The sequence below is a fragment of the Micropterus dolomieu genome, linkage group LG08 (assembly GCF_021292245.1).
Source record: "Micropterus dolomieu isolate WLL.071019.BEF.003 ecotype Adirondacks linkage group LG08, ASM2129224v1, whole genome shotgun sequence".
Classification (NCBI taxonomy): domain Eukaryota; kingdom Metazoa; phylum Chordata; class Actinopteri; order Centrarchiformes; family Centrarchidae; genus Micropterus; species Micropterus dolomieu.
In genome coordinates this window covers 16,146,553-16,162,149 of record NC_060157.1, presented here as the reverse complement: position 1 = coordinate 16,162,149, position 15,597 = coordinate 16,146,553, and the positions used below count along the sequence as shown (strand labels likewise).

General features: G+C 41.1%; 1 protein-coding gene across 1 annotated transcript in view; it reads left to right on the top strand.

The window, feature by feature from the left end:
• Positions 1-15,597, top strand: part of cacna2d3a (calcium channel, voltage-dependent, alpha 2/delta subunit 3a) — a 125,553-nt gene that overhangs the window by 82,172 nt on the left and 27,784 nt on the right. Inside the window, exons 12-22 of the mRNA XM_046055582.1 lie at positions 3,235-3,368; positions 8,247-8,318; positions 9,024-9,104; positions 9,708-9,782; positions 11,669-11,752; positions 11,851-11,922; positions 12,599-12,660; positions 12,766-12,833; positions 14,681-14,726; positions 15,126-15,223; positions 15,359-15,452. Of these exons, the coding sequence (XP_045911538.1) occupies positions 3,235-3,368; positions 8,247-8,318; positions 9,024-9,104; positions 9,708-9,782; positions 11,669-11,752; positions 11,851-11,922; positions 12,599-12,660; positions 12,766-12,833; positions 14,681-14,726; positions 15,126-15,223; positions 15,359-15,452 (886 nt within the window). The remainder of the gene's footprint in view (positions 1-3,234; positions 3,369-8,246; positions 8,319-9,023; positions 9,105-9,707; positions 9,783-11,668; positions 11,753-11,850; positions 11,923-12,598; positions 12,661-12,765; positions 12,834-14,680; positions 14,727-15,125; positions 15,224-15,358; positions 15,453-15,597) is intronic.

Genomic DNA, 15,597 nt, shown 5'->3' with positions numbered 1-15,597 from the left:
TCTTCCTCTCCTCTCGCTCCCCCAGCGTCTACTAGTCTTGGCTGGCAACCAATCAAATGACAAATGACAACCTGTGACCAAGACACTAAAATACAGCACTTTTTGAATGTTCATAAAACATTGTGTATTCCATTAATTGATATTCTATACACATATCATACATATGGAAACCCCAGTTCACATACAGTACATTTGTGTAATTATTGTCTGGACTAAGAGAAATCCTTAAATGCTACATGATATTTTAGACTATAGGTTCCAACTTTGTGGCCACAATTTACTACGAGAGGCTCTCCTGGTGTGGTAAATGGTAATTGGACTGTACTTCTGTAGAGATTTTCTACCTACGCTTTACAGTTGGCCTCTGATTCACTCATTCACACACACATTCACACACAAGTGACAATGGATGGCCTGTCCGTCAGGAGCAACTTAGGGTTCAGTGTCGACATGTGGACAGGAGAAGCCAGGGATGGAAATGCTAATCTGGAGATTAATCGACAACCCGCTCTACCTCCTTTGCCACAACCACCCTGTGTGCGTCTATCTTTGGAAAGTGTCAGTAAATAGTCATAGCCGAGGTGTTTATCATAGTTAACACAGTTTGTGCCCTGTTTATCTCATTAAGCTTTAAATATAGCACTGTTATCAGAAGGTCCATGTGTTGTCTTTACTGCCACAGAAGAGAAATGATAAGCCCTTGTTAAGACTTGTGAATATTACCATCAACAATGTATGAGAGACCCTGAGACTACGTTCAGCCAGTGTTCTGATTTATATGCTTGCTGGGGATTCAATATACAAAATATACCTTGTAGTTTTGCCCATTAGGTTACAGTTGAGGACGGTCGACAGACTTCAGCTTAAAGGTTCAGTGTGTAAGTTTTAGTGGAATCTAGTGGTGAGGATTGTGAATTGCAACCTAATTACTCACTCAGCACTCACCCGTCCCTTTGCAAGCGCGTAGGAGGAGCTATGGTGGCTGACACGCGGCTCTTGTGCTAAATAATACGTTTGGTACTACTACTACTACTTCTTTTTTTTCTTACGTCATATTCAACATAGTGACAAAACGCACTCTGTAGAGCAGTTTATCCGTTTGGGCAACTATAGAAACATGGTGGCTCAACATGGCAACCTCCTTGTAAAGGGGACCCTCAGTATATGTAGATAGAAATGGCTCATTCTAAGGTAATAAAAACATACTAGTTCATTTTGTAAGGTCTTTATACACCACTGAAAACAGGTTTGTATTGTAAGGTAATAAAACTATAATGGTTCATTATGTAAGGTCTTTATACACCACTGAAAACATAGTTATCACATATTATATTGCATTTTTGTCAATAGATCCTTCTAAGTTTTACAGCCTAGACCTTTAAATGAACTTTCAAATCCAAGCAGACATATACAAGCCTGTTTGGAGCAGATCAAAAACACACTTTAAACTTTAAAATGTTTAAGAACCCTTTAAAAACTTGAGAACCACTGATGTAAGGGCATTCACATACATGTAGCTCTGCCTCATATCATTTTTTGTCTCCACCTTGTCCTTTATTTTCATGTATCTCCTTGTTGTGTCTTTTTGCTTGTATCATCCAAACCAAGGTCCTTTAAAAATATATTAATGCCCTCATCCTGACCAGAACATGCTATGGCTGTCCTGTCCCGTATGTATGACAGGTGTACCATGTCACTGAAAGCAGGGAGCATTCATTTTTTCTCCCCCCAGCTCATCTCCCTGGCCTCAGTGCCTCAGCCCGAAGGACGCCCTTAGCTTTCCAGAGGGAGTAGTCATTCTTCATTCACCGCTGTGATGAACGATGCCGCTAGAATGAGGCAGCTTGCTTTGTGTGTGATGCGAGTCTGTATGTGTTTCACAGCCAGATTCACATGTCTCTGAGAATGAAAAGGAGGAATCTGTCAAGGTTCACTTCCAGGTCGATAGAGTAAAGTTGATTGCCATTTGCACAAGTATGTTGCTGTACAGGTACATTGGAGTTCTTGTGCGTCTCTCTGAATCATCTTTAAAAAAGTTAACAAATACAATAAGGCAATGAAAATAAAAAACGTATATATATATAAATGGTAAATAAAAAATGTATATATATAAATAAAAAAATAGAAGGAAAATATGGTCAGTAAGGTCAGTAAGGAGTGAGATATGTTTTCCCTCCTTAATGTCCTGTGCCATGAGCCTGAAAGTGGCTGGAAAGCCTCTCTGCAGTTTTGATGACCCGCTGCAGCGATTTCCTTTCAGCCAGGGTGGAGTTACCATACCACACTGTGATGCCGCTGGTGAGTTTCCTTTCAACGAGTCCTCTGTAGACTTGGGTGAGGAGCTGGCGTCTGAGGCTGGCCTTCTTAAGCAGCCTGACGAAATACAGCCTCTGCTGAGCTTTTTTCACTGTAGCTGTTCTGTTTTAGCCCAGCTAAGGCTCTCATTTGGGGGGATGCATGACATCCCTCATGGATCAGTGTGATGTGTCTAGACTCTTTTCTCCCTGTGGTGTAAAGGTCGTTGCCGGGAATGATGACCCCAAAATCTGTTTCCTCCAGCTATGATTTTCTCCTTGGCTGCCTTGCGGTGATGAAAGCAGTTTGCTGTTTTTAGGGATGGGTGGATATGTAGGGGTCTCTTTCTTTACCCTTATTCTCTTGTGTCACTTCTTGTCCTCTATCTCCCTCTGTCTTACTGTTGTCCTGATTCCCTCTCTTCCTCACCCCTTTTCGGCCCCCCCTGCTGAGGTAACACTATATTCCCTCCTGCACATGCACATTAGCATCATAATGGCGGCATTACCATTGTAGGAAATGGCATCACATTTGGTTTAACAGAGATAGTTTTTTATTGCATTAACATACCACTTACCCATTCACAAACCCATGCTGGTTTGCTCTCACTTGTATATCACTGCAGGGAGTTCTTCAGCTATTACTCATACATGTATCCCAGTTTCCATTTGCTTCATCAAGCAAATATCTGCTGCCTGCCTTACTGTATTCTTATATTGAGCTGTATACTGTATTAAATTTACCAAGGTAAATAAGATGGGCGCAATGGCCTGGAAAAGATCAAACAGCCAAGATAATATTGCAACATTTCCTGCTATGTGAAACAGTTCACTTCTTACCTTTGCTTTGGGGCAGCAAAGTGAGACTGAACCTGTTCACTTTCCATTGTTTGCAAGCATCTAAGTTAAATAATTCAGCATCTTTTCTCTCGTCTAACAGGGTACTTCACACAGATTTCCACATTGGCAGATGTGCAAGAGAATGTGATGGAGTATCTCCATGTGCTGAGTCGTCCCAAGGTGATCGACCAGGAGCACGACACGGTGTGGACTGAGGCCTACATCGATAGCACTGTGAGTTGACTACGTCATCTCTCACATGGCACTGGACTCCAGTTCCCACACTACTCACTAACCGCGCACACTGGGTTGTATACACTTTTGGCCCAGATCGATTTATCCATTTCAACTTATTCTACTAAGAAAACTTCATCCATAATGTACTTTGTTGAAGCTTGTGTTAATAAAAGTAAATTTTCATGTTCAGGATCTGATGAACTATATAATCCAAAGGTGAATAGTAGTGATAAAATGCGAGTCGAGGCCTGACAATGGGTTTTGCTTTTGTATGTCTCAGACTGAATGTGCAAAAGTGTGTATGCACTGTGCAGCAGATGGAACCATTAAGTGAATGAGCCTCCTGTGTGTGTTTGGGAGTTGTGTAGCGTGAGTAGAACATACTGGGGCACATTGGTGAGTTAGTCTCTGATCTGATCTCTCAACGTCATACCCTGGCCAAACACGCACAGATACACCTGTTATGAAATGGCAGTGAATAACCACACACACTATAACATTGCTCAACACACTCAGATACTCACATGCATAGCTAAATCCCCGATACACAGCTTTATAGTTCTCTGGCACAGACATTATCATTGCTTAAACAGCCCAAAGGATAATGCCTGACCTACAGTATAGGATCTATATACTGTAGTAATTGTATGTAGTATGTAGCAATATACTATAGTATTCATGCATGCACATGCTTCTCTTTTGTTAAAGTTATTGTGTTTGGCCATGAAGAGTGAACAGCAGCCATTTGTCCTCCTAAATGCCCTCTAGCAGAAATACTTACTGGCTATCAACACTGCATGGAAATGGACTCTTTCTCTCTGCGATCCTCTTCATATTCCTCATATTTTACCTTTTTCTGTCTTCCTCTGCTTATTTGTTTCTCTTTGCCTGCATTATCCCATTCCATTTATCACAGTCAAAGTACATTTACCCAACACTGACTCAACAGTAACAGCTTAAGTGTTGTTTCCTCTGCTGTGACCCTCCCAACCATAAAGCTCTCCTCTGTCACTGTTTTTAAAGTTGCAGTCAAAGTCAGTGTCAGTGGACTTTACGCGCCCACTGGTGCTGGCACGCCATTCAGTGGAAACCGCACTGAAAGGCTTTCTTACAGTCATCCACAAGCGTATTGACCCTTTCTCTCCTCCTCCCCTCCTCCTTAACCTGTTCTCTTTAGCTCCCCCAAGCACAAAAGGTAAAAATTCTGATTTGAGGTCATCACTGTATTGTGCTGTGTTGAGGCCTGGTGTGTGTTCATGTGCATTTCATGTGCATGTGCGTTTTTGTCTCTGATCTCTGCCAGACGACGGCACAATTTTGGGTGAACTAACTACCATACTGACCCATGGCATTTTCTTGTGTGTCAGTGTCGTATGTCGCTCCTCAACCTCCTGAGTCAAACCATGCATTGTGGTTGTCATCGGTTCAGTTGAACGCTCTCCTCTGCACGTCTGATAAAGCACACGCACACACGTTTGTGCACACGCTCACACTCATTGATCATCGGTGATGCTATGTTGGCCGTGCTTTGCCAGTGTCTCCAGGGCTGGCAGTGTGACCATGTGTGTAAATGTGGGGCTACGTTTTGCTCTTTTGCCTGTGTGATTTTGTGTGTGACAACAAGATTGCCTGTGTTATTTGTTTTGGTGGAATTCTCCAGAATAAGCTGTTTTGTCATCTTCTGGGTGAAAATCCAATAGCCTATAATGACTAGCGGGATGATCTGTACTGATGCCTTTTTTATCGTTTTCAGTGTTTTATTTTTCAGTGTTTTATGAATCATATGTGGGCTGAGATAAGCAGCTCTATAATCATAACAATGATGATGGCGGAACAGAAGAGTGCTCTGCCCCCCATCAGCATGAGCTGAGCACAGAGCAGTCCCATTAGACAGCTGGCAGGCCATATGTCTGACATAGTATTGTTAGTGTGATAGACCAAGCTTATTGACATTGATGCGGCTCAGCAGAAAACAGAAATAGATATCACATTGTCAGACATGATAATTGGGATTAGCGAGGAATCTGCACTGCTTCTTTGGATTTAATCACCCCAGCACAGCTCTGGCCTGGGTGCGAGGAGCGCACATACACAGCAGCCCGTTGAAAGTAAAACAGACAGTGACAGAAAGACATGCACACCCTGAGTGGTGATAGTGTCAGATAAGAAGTTAGCAAAACTCTTGGGATTGGCTCAGTGTGAGGAAAATGATGAGCATGTGGTATTTATGTTCATGGGCTGTATCATCTTTCCAGATGTATCCGTCATCATATCTTTTATCTCTCCTTTCCATCCCTCTCAATGCAATCCAATAATCTCTCTACCCTAGCGTATCTTTCTTTCTTCCTCTGTTTCACTTTGCGTCACCCTCTGCGGCTTCATCCATCATTCTCTGGCTCATTTGGCTTTGTTTCCCACTCTGTCGGATGAACTGACACCGGAGTGCAGGGATGATGGGAGGGAGGTGGGGGTAAGAGCAATGTGTCAGGGGGCAGGGGTAGATCTTTGAGGACAAGTGTACAAGTGTAGTGAGGGTTAGAGTAGTAGTGAAAGTTGGGAACAGAATGTAAAGGAATTAAAGAAGGATGTGAGGCTGAGAAGAGGGTTTTGCACTGAAATTCAAAGAACAAGGTCGATACTTGCTAAAGCATGAAGACAGACAAATGGGGAAAGATGAAAATGAGAAAATTGAAGTAGTAAGATGTTCTAAGTGTCATGACAGATGAAAATAAACTCCACCATGTCAAAGCAGAAGCGTGCAAAATATTGATTTAGGTAATTGAGAGAGTACATACATATATACCAAAGCACCTGTGCAGCAGAAACGTGTGTAAGGTCTGTGCCAGCTCTTTCCCCATTGTTAGTTTTCCCACATGAGACCACAGGGGGCTTTGGCTCCAGGGCTCACACACCAACATCATAAAACCTGGTCTCCAAGGAAACAAGGGTCACCTCATCCACCAGAACACAATTTGTCACAGCAACCTAGATTACGAGGTGTCCTGAGAGACACCAAACACGAGGCAAGGGTGTGTATCTGAGCTCTCTAAAGGGGTGTAAGTGTGGTTAGGTGTGGGAATTTGTGTCTGTGGGGAGCGAGTGTATTAGAGCCCAGAGGGGTTCTTTTCATTCTCTGACCCACAGCAGGGGAAAGAACTTACACACCCCATTTACTCTGAGTGATACAGATAAAGACACAGAGGCAATGGTGATGCAAATGTGTTCAGTTCTGACCTTGCATTAGAGGTTGCAGGTTTTGTATGATAAGTCAAATTCTAGATACAGAGCACTCCCTTAGGGACTTGGGGCATGCTCACGTTGGAGGACAGTTATCTAGGGTTCAAGGGTGTGCTTCATTTTTCTCCCGGGTTAGGATAATGAAGCACAGGTTTAAAGGTCTTTCCACCACTGGGTAGGGCAAGTGCAGATCCTCTGTAGCTGTGCTGTTGGCTTTGAATCCAACAGATGCAGTTGCTGGCTGCCTTTCTCCATGTAGCTCTTGCTCTCTGCTTAATTACACTATGCCATTTCTCAGAGCAGCTGGGCGGGACAGATTTTCACCAAATGCACATATACCGAAAACAAACCATCTTAGATTAGTGTTGAATTACAAAGAGTACACATTTGATGGGACTGCTCAACAACAGTTTGTGTGGATAGACAATAAATGTCAGTCCATACACTTAAAGACCATTGATATATGATCCAACAGACCTGAGCTTAGAAATAGATTTTGTATTTTTAGATGAGCCTCTGCTCGTTTTCCCTGTCCTTTCATCGATCCCGTTCTCCAGCGGCGAGGCTGTCCATTGTTACAGCAGCTGTAAGGTGTGCTTTGTTCTCTCTTTGATGTCTAATACTGCATCCTGGATTGCTATTACCAGTTGTCTGAGCTCAAGTCACCAATTCCCCTTTCCCCAGTGTCTGAGGGAGACAGAATGGATGCTAGTTTCCTGTCATTACCTATTATTACTGGAGGTAAAGGGGGTGGGGGTGGAGGTGAGTGATGGCGGAAGGAGAGTGTACAGGGGGCATGTAATGTCCAGCTAAGAGGATTGGAAAATGGGGTAGTTCCCTAAGAAAAAGTACTACCGTAGTACTATCCGTAAGTCAGTCTAACAGAGTCAAAGAAAATAATTCTCCATTGATTGCTGCAGCTGAAATGGATCATGTGTGCCACCCCATCAAACTTAACCCAATTGTGGATTTTGTCGAGGGATTCATATTGCACTTAATGGACCCATTACATGTAGTGACTTCAACATAAAGTGCGTGAGTGACTGACCTTTAGACAGTTTTGACATCTCTGAGTGGACAAGGTCAGACCACGTTTTGCCACACGCAAACCCTTCCCCCAGTATCTTCATAACAGTGTCAAGCTCTCATCTCTAATGGATATCATCGTCAGATACAGACAGCCACTGGAAAGATAAATATCATAATTATTCCTGCAGTCTTTAGGGAGAGAAGATACCCAGATCCAAACTAGAAGCACTGCCTTTGGATAAGCTTATTCTGCAAGAGATCAAAGGCAGCCTGTGATTGAACACATTTTAAGGCAAATAATAAACATGAATAAAACATGTCATGGAAGTTTTGTAGGTCCCACAAGAAGATAATATGACTAGGCTGCAGAATTCCTATCAGGCTCACTACTTAAGGAATGAAATGCAGCTTGAGATAATCTCTCACTGAGTGTCACTAAGCAAAATGATTTATACAATGTGCATGATGCCATCCAACGTGCTGTATGTTGTAAGTATAACAATAATGTTTCATCATTAGCTTCCCTCTTCTCCCTCCCTCTGTCTCTCTGTCTCTTTCTTACCCTCTCAATTGCTACCTTTCACTGTTCTTCTCTCATGACTCACTCAGTTGGAGGACGGTCAAGATCCGGTTCTAATGACCACAGTGGCAATGCCAGTGTTCAGTACCAAGAACGAGACTGTAAGTGCACATAGAGTACTATAGACCCAATAGCCTATTCACTGTCACTCCCATTATGTTTCCCCAACATTTTGTTTTGTTGTTTTCTAAAGCAAAGTTGCAGTTTAATTGAAAAACTGTGCAATTACTTCTTGCATAACTACTTTCTAACTAACCAAATTCGGTTTTGAGACAATAGACACAAATTGTGAAATAATGGTTAATTATGTTTGTATCTGATGGACACTAATTTCAGTTTGATAGGAGTCTGCAAATTAGAATACAGTAGAGCATCACTAATTGAATATATATCGATTTAATTTTTTTTACATCATAAACAGTGGATCTGTAAGAAATTGTGGGTAACACTTTCTATGATTGTCATCGCTATAATGACTTGCATATATTTATAACACGATATAATGCGTCCATAAGACATTATAACAGTTGTTATAATCACTTACAAACATGTATTAGGCGCTAAAGTTCATAACGTATCATGACCTTTTGATTTAATGTTTTATAACTAATAGTAATACCAGTTTATGTCAATGTGCGGCAAGAATCTACGACCATGTTCCATAACACATTATAACCACCGACACTGCCTCGTTATGAATACAATTTAGTCACCATTTACAATTAGTGATATAAAATGGAAATTGTGTTATGTATGTAACCTTTCAAATGCAACTTAAGGATATTTGTAATGTGGTGTGCTTCCAGAGAAACCGTGGCATCCTACTAGGGGTGGTTGGGACAGACGTACCTGTCTCTGAGCTGCTCAAGACCATCCCCAAATATAAGGTACCACTCCCAACATCATTTAGTTATAATTATTGTAAATCACAATGGCTGTATGAGATACCCCTCTACACCATCACACTTATAATCAGAACAAATCTTAGATATCTTTTGTATCTTCTCTATCTGTTAAACCACATTATTTTGCTTTGTTAGTGTGCCATTCACCTGTATGCTAAGTCAGTAAGAAACTAAAGCAGGAATCCAACTTTACAGTGCAGTAATTGGATGCCAACCCCAATAGCAGATAAATCACAGGTTGTGTTAATGTTTTGACACTGATTATTCACGGCTCCTTCCTCAAGTCCTGTAATGACAGGAAAATTATACACTGTGCATACTTACGCATTCTGATAGTGTTCCCCACCGATTTCTTTAACTTGTAGCTATGAAGCTTGGTTGGATTTGACATTTGAAAGTGTGTTATTTGTCCAGATGTCGATGAATGGCACCATCCCTGTGTATTGTGCAGTTCTGTGAGTTTCACAGCAAAGACAAAGATTCTGCCAGTAAAACACAAAGAGCTTGATTAGCCCAGATTTACAATTAGGCACAGATTTGTCAAGCATCCATATGAAGCGCGCGTGTGTGTGTGTATCCTCCTAGCTGGGCATTCACGGCTACGCCTTTGCAATCACCAACAATGGCTACATCCTCACCCATCCTGATCTACGGCCACTTGTGAGTATTATCTCCAGCTCCATTCAGATGCTCTGGAACAAGTTAACTAAGTGTGAACATTATTATCATAACAACCCCTTTTTAGGGCACGGAGATTGAAGTTCAAATGTATTAATTTATTTTGTAAATGCGACAGAGGAATACTAACTCTTGAGTTCATGTCAAGTCAATTACTGATTTCGTTGTCACATTGGGAAAAAAAATTGGTGAGGAGTTGTGTGTTGCGCGTGTGTGTTGGCTGCGTGGTGGTATGTAGATGAGGACAGAGTGTGTTCCAGGCCTCCACTGTGCTGTGAATAGACAGAGATACAGCTTATGAATGGCTGCGATTAACTCTATTGTACTCACTCACTCCTCTCACAAGAGGATGAGGAGAGAGTGCGGAGAGGGAGGGGAGGGAGATTGTGGAGAGCAAGGAACCTGCTTAACGTGAGAATAGGTGCAGCATGACAAAGCAGGGTGCAACACTGGATGAAAACAGAGAGATATGGAGGGATAACAATGATTTAGGAGAACATGCATAGAGGAAAAGAGTGAACAGACAATGAAACAGACAGATGGTTTAATAGTGGTCTAATTTAAGACGTTAATGAACAGTGTTTAACAACTAATGAGGGGTGGGAGGTTGTCCTCACTGGCAGATGAACAGAGAGGGAGACTGACAAGTACACACATAGAGTAGACGCTAGAGCTGCAACGATTAGTCGATTAATCAATTTGTTGTCAAGTATTAAATGAACCGCCAACTATTTTGATAATCAATTATTCATTTTTAGTAATTTTTTTAAGTAAAAAATGTCCAAAGTCTCTGATTTCAGCCTCTCAAGTATAAAAATTATGTCAGTACGGTGCATTTCATTGGGCTGTGAAGATGGTCGACAGACTAATCAGTAATGAAAATAATCATTAGTTGCAGCCCACACCCCAGTACATATAGTAGAGATTATTAAGCCCAGTACTCTGGCTTCTGTCATCTTTATTTAATGTCTACATCAGACAGACTCCTTCTAAATGATCGATAAATAACAATGAATCACAAACACATACATTTAGTTATCCCTCTCTAAAGAAATTCAAATTAGGCTCACTATCAAAGGACAAGTCATCAGTGCTGGTATAGTGCTGAAACAGTCAGTTGATCAAAGGAATAGTTATTCTATTTCTTGCCGAGAGTTAGGTGAGAAATTCCATACTGCTGTCGTATCCATTTGTTAAGTAAGAAGCTACCACCAGGGGACAATTAGCCTGGCTTAGCCTGGTTGCCTGGCAAACTCGAAAGACTCCAGGAAGTCAGTTGTTACAAGGTAACAACAATAACTAAGTTAACTAAGTACAATAATTAACTAATAATTAAGTTAACTAAGTACATTAATTAACTAATAACTAAGGTTACTTCCTGTTTTGTGTACTAATTAAACAAATGAGATAGAGCATGTTAATAGTGAGCTTTTAAGGTGCTGGTAGGTGGATGTGTTTTGTTTTTTTTTACTTTGGACAGAGACAGACTAGCTGTTTCTCCTTGCTTCCCATCTTTATGCAAAGCTAAACTAACATTCTCCTGTCGTGACACAAAATAAAAAATGTCCATTATCATTTGTCATTTATTTGGTGCTTTCAGCTCCTGAAATGATGTTTTATCTGGTTTAAACGGACTACTACTGGGTTTTAAACAAAATAAAAGAATTTGGGAATGTCACCTTTGGCTCTGGGAAGTTGTGTTTATAGGCATTTATGACTGTTTTCCGACATATAAATGACAAATTAAAATGTTATAATATATAATAGATTAATTGATTGTGAAAATAATCAGTAATTGCAGCTCTAGTGTGGTGCAGTATATGCTTTGTGTTTCATTTTCTTCAGTACCTCTGTCTTTGTGTGTCCAGTACGGTGATGGTAAGAAGCGAAGGAAGCCAAACTACAGCAGTGTTGATCTGTCTGAGGTGGAATGGGAGGATAAGGATGACACGGTGAGACACTTGCAGTAAATCTACATTAAGTTTCATCACAGTGCCCCTCACAGTAAAAATCTGACGTCTGAGATTTGCTATGTGCTTTGTGCTGCTAGCTGAGAAATGCCATGGTCAACAGGAAGACAGGGACCTTCTCCATGGAGGTGAAGAAGAGTGTTGACAAAGGGGTGAGAAATTCAAAATTCTGAAATTTACAAACAAGCACTTTTCTGATGGTCCCAAAGGGCGTGCCAGAGAAAATACTCAGCAGGGAGAATCCACTCTTCCAAGGGGTTGTTACACTTGGCACAGTGATGTACAGGATTGACTTGGGGATTTTGTTTCTGATTTTGTTTGCTCTGCATGCACTGGTGTGTGTCTGTGTGTGTGTGAGCCCCTTATCTCCACCAAGCACATGTTGAATATGGGGAGAGACAGCAGCCCAGTGATTCTTTTTTACTGCTTGCCTATCAGAGAGAGAGAGAGAGAAAGAGAGTGAGGCATTCAGGTGTGTATGTGTGTGTGTGTGTGTGTGTGTGTGTGTGTGTGTGTGTGTGCACTGCATTTTCAAAGCTTAGTAAAAAGCATTATACGTTACCCTGATTATTTAGCATTCAATATGTAAATGCACACACACACACATACACTCAAATGTACACACATGTATATTCATAATCCTTATCCAAATACTCAGCAAAACCACATCCATCCTGCAGAGTAACAGGTCGTCTTGCTGACTACCAACCACATCATAACCTCCCTGCACCACTAGATGGAGCCAGACTGCAGGAAATCAAATCAGAAAACCGCCATTGTACTGCCTACTGTAATATAATGGAACTATTCATCTCTTTTTTATTTCAGAAACGTGTCCTGGTGTTGCATAATGACTACTACTACACAGACATCAAGGGGACTCCTTTCAGGTAAGAAAATTGGAGACATTCTGTGTGCAGTGAAAAAAGTTTAGAATGGCTATGTACAATAAAGAACTGGTGTGTTGTAATTTGACAAACTTTTCTTTTTTTTAGCCTAGGGGTAGCTCTTTCCAGAGGCCATGGGAAGTTTTTCTTCAGAGGGAATGTCACAGTGGAGGAAGGTAGGAAATCCTCCCTCCTTCCTTCTCTGCTTTTCTCACTTTTCAGTCTTTCATTCATTTTTTCCTCTTTCATCAAAAATAGTAAGACCACATTATACCTATAATACCATATATATGTATGTAATACTCCATTACAAGTTATTGTTTTGCTGTTTGCGCTTGTTAGTTAAAGGATCATTTTTATACTTTTAAATCTGGGCCCTGTTTTCACATAATTTGGTGCTGAAATGACGAGTAGGTACAAAAAGTAGATGACTTCAGCCGGCAGGCACGAACCAGCTGCAGTGGCTGCAACGCAATTGTGCCCTTCAAAATTATGTCCACAAAAAGTGCTTCTTTTTGCCACTGACAGGCTCAGACTGTTATGTAAGGTATCATGGAAAGGATCCCTACAAGTGACTCCCAGTGGCACCCTTTGTTTTTGACAAGAAACTCTGAGAGGCGAGTTGTTGCAGGAAGATGACGGTGAAAAAGTGGGGTGAGGAGTTTGTTGTGTACATACAGGAGCTGCTAGCAAGACTTCATTTCCTAATGTTACTCCAACACAAGAAACTCCTCTCTCCAACTCCGACTCACGTTTCCACCATCATCTTCCTGCTAACAACTGGACTCTCACGAGATTTCAGAGCATGAATTGTCCTTGAGCGAGACTTCTGCTTCTCATTAAAAATAAAGGGCGTCACCGTGAGTCGCTTGTAGGGATCCTTTCCATGATGTTGTCAGACACCTGGGATAACAGCCTGAGCCTGTCAGTGGCAAAAAGAAGCACTTTTTGTCGACATAATTTTGAAGGGCACACTTGCCCTGAAGGACTATGTTGGAGCCACAGGGTACCCGCAGGGTCGCGGATACAAAAGCTTTTTGTACATACTAGTCATTTGGACACCAAAATATGTGAAAACAGGGCCCAGATTTCAACATACAGAAATTGTCCTTTAATTTAGTTAAAGCTAATGTGCCAAGAGAGCACACCATACTTTGATGTGATTATAGTTCTTACCTTGTTTATTGTGTTCGCCTGTTTCATTTTTTGTATTTTGTTCAGTACACATTTGAAACAAACGTCTACAGAGTTTTCTTGAAGCATGTGTCAACTATACAATTACACTCTATAGCTGAGGGCATTTTCAGGAAATAGAGGGAACCCCACTAACAGTTCTTAAGTATCTCAAGTAAAAGAACTGATGCAGAATGGCTCCTTTAAGACCTTTATATTATATTGTGGGTTTGTTATTGATCAACATGTAAGCAGCACTGAGATAGAAGTCTACTTTATATACTATTGGGTATACAAAATGTAATATATAAAGTAGCATAACATCGTTCTGTCTCTCTCTCTCTCTCTTTCACTCTCTCTCTCTCACACACACACACACACACACACACACACACACCACAAACATTCAATATTAATGTAGTGATAATGAACTTGAAAGCCACAATTGGACAGGAAGTAAAATATTTCTTTAGTGGCTCCTTAAGTGTGTTGTACTTGTCCATGTCTTGACAGTGTGTATGTGTGCCTCTGTGTGTCTTTTTTCATGTCCAGCCTCATGCATGTTAATATTCATGTGGTGCTGGTGGTGTGTGTGTGTGTGTGTGTGTCTGTCTGTGTCTGTGTGTTTCTCTAAACATGTCCATCATGCGGAGCCCTCTGAGCATGACTTGGCTCTTCCTGATCTAATCAGGCCTGTCACATCCATTCAAAAAAGAAATTTTTCACCCCTGGTGTGTGTGTATAAGAGCGTGTGCATTTGAGGTGTAGATGCCGACCCCTATTATTATGAGTTCATATTGAGCGCTTTTGCTCACTTAGTTTGAGATATATAGTTCTTATTTTGTTACAGGACTTCATGACTTGGAGCATCCTGATGTAGCGCTGGCAGATGAATGGTAAGAGTATCTCTACACCGCTGTACGTTTCCGTTCTGACAATGTTATTCTCATCCCTTATTCAACTGACATTGTGCTTGGACTCTATCCTAAATATGCTTCCTAATTACAAAATCAGAAATTTAACTGCAGTACTAGAGTTATATAATAACTTTGCAATATGTAAGACTTTGACTTGATGGTTTGTGTCACTTGATGACTTGTGGTCACCAGGATTGGTAACCAACATCTAAACAAATTACAGTAAATGCTTTTCAAACTAATACTTGTAAATAGGAAAACCTTTTGTTATACTTCACATTTTTTTTATCATAGATGCCTTGTAATGCAAAAGTAACTGAAAGTTGGGTTATATGATTAGGCTTGCATTGTGATTACAGTCCATTTTGTTTATTGCAGGACATACTGCAACACAGACGAGCACCCTGAGCACCGCTACCTGTCCCAGATAGAGGCTATCAAACTATACCTCAGTGGGCACGAACCCCACCTACAATGTTAGTTCTCATCTAACCCATAACTCATCTCCAAACCCACCATTCCTCTCTCTGCTCATAGAATTAATCATGGTCAGTGCTTAGTTGATGTGTTTTGTCTGGTTTGTGTAAAAATATATATATTTGCCTTATTAGGTGACAAGGAGCTGATTCAGGAGGTTCTCTTTGACGCAGTGGTGACTGCTCCTCTAGAGGCCTACTGGACGAGCCTCGTGCTCAATAAGTCTGAGTGCGTCACCCATACTACTCTTCTTCTTTCCATGTTCTCTTTGAAAACAGAAGATGTTTTTTTTTATCGACTCCATCCATCTTGTAGTCAAAAATCATTTTTGCTCTCTGGATTGGTAATAGTAGTGTTAATAGGTTACGTAATA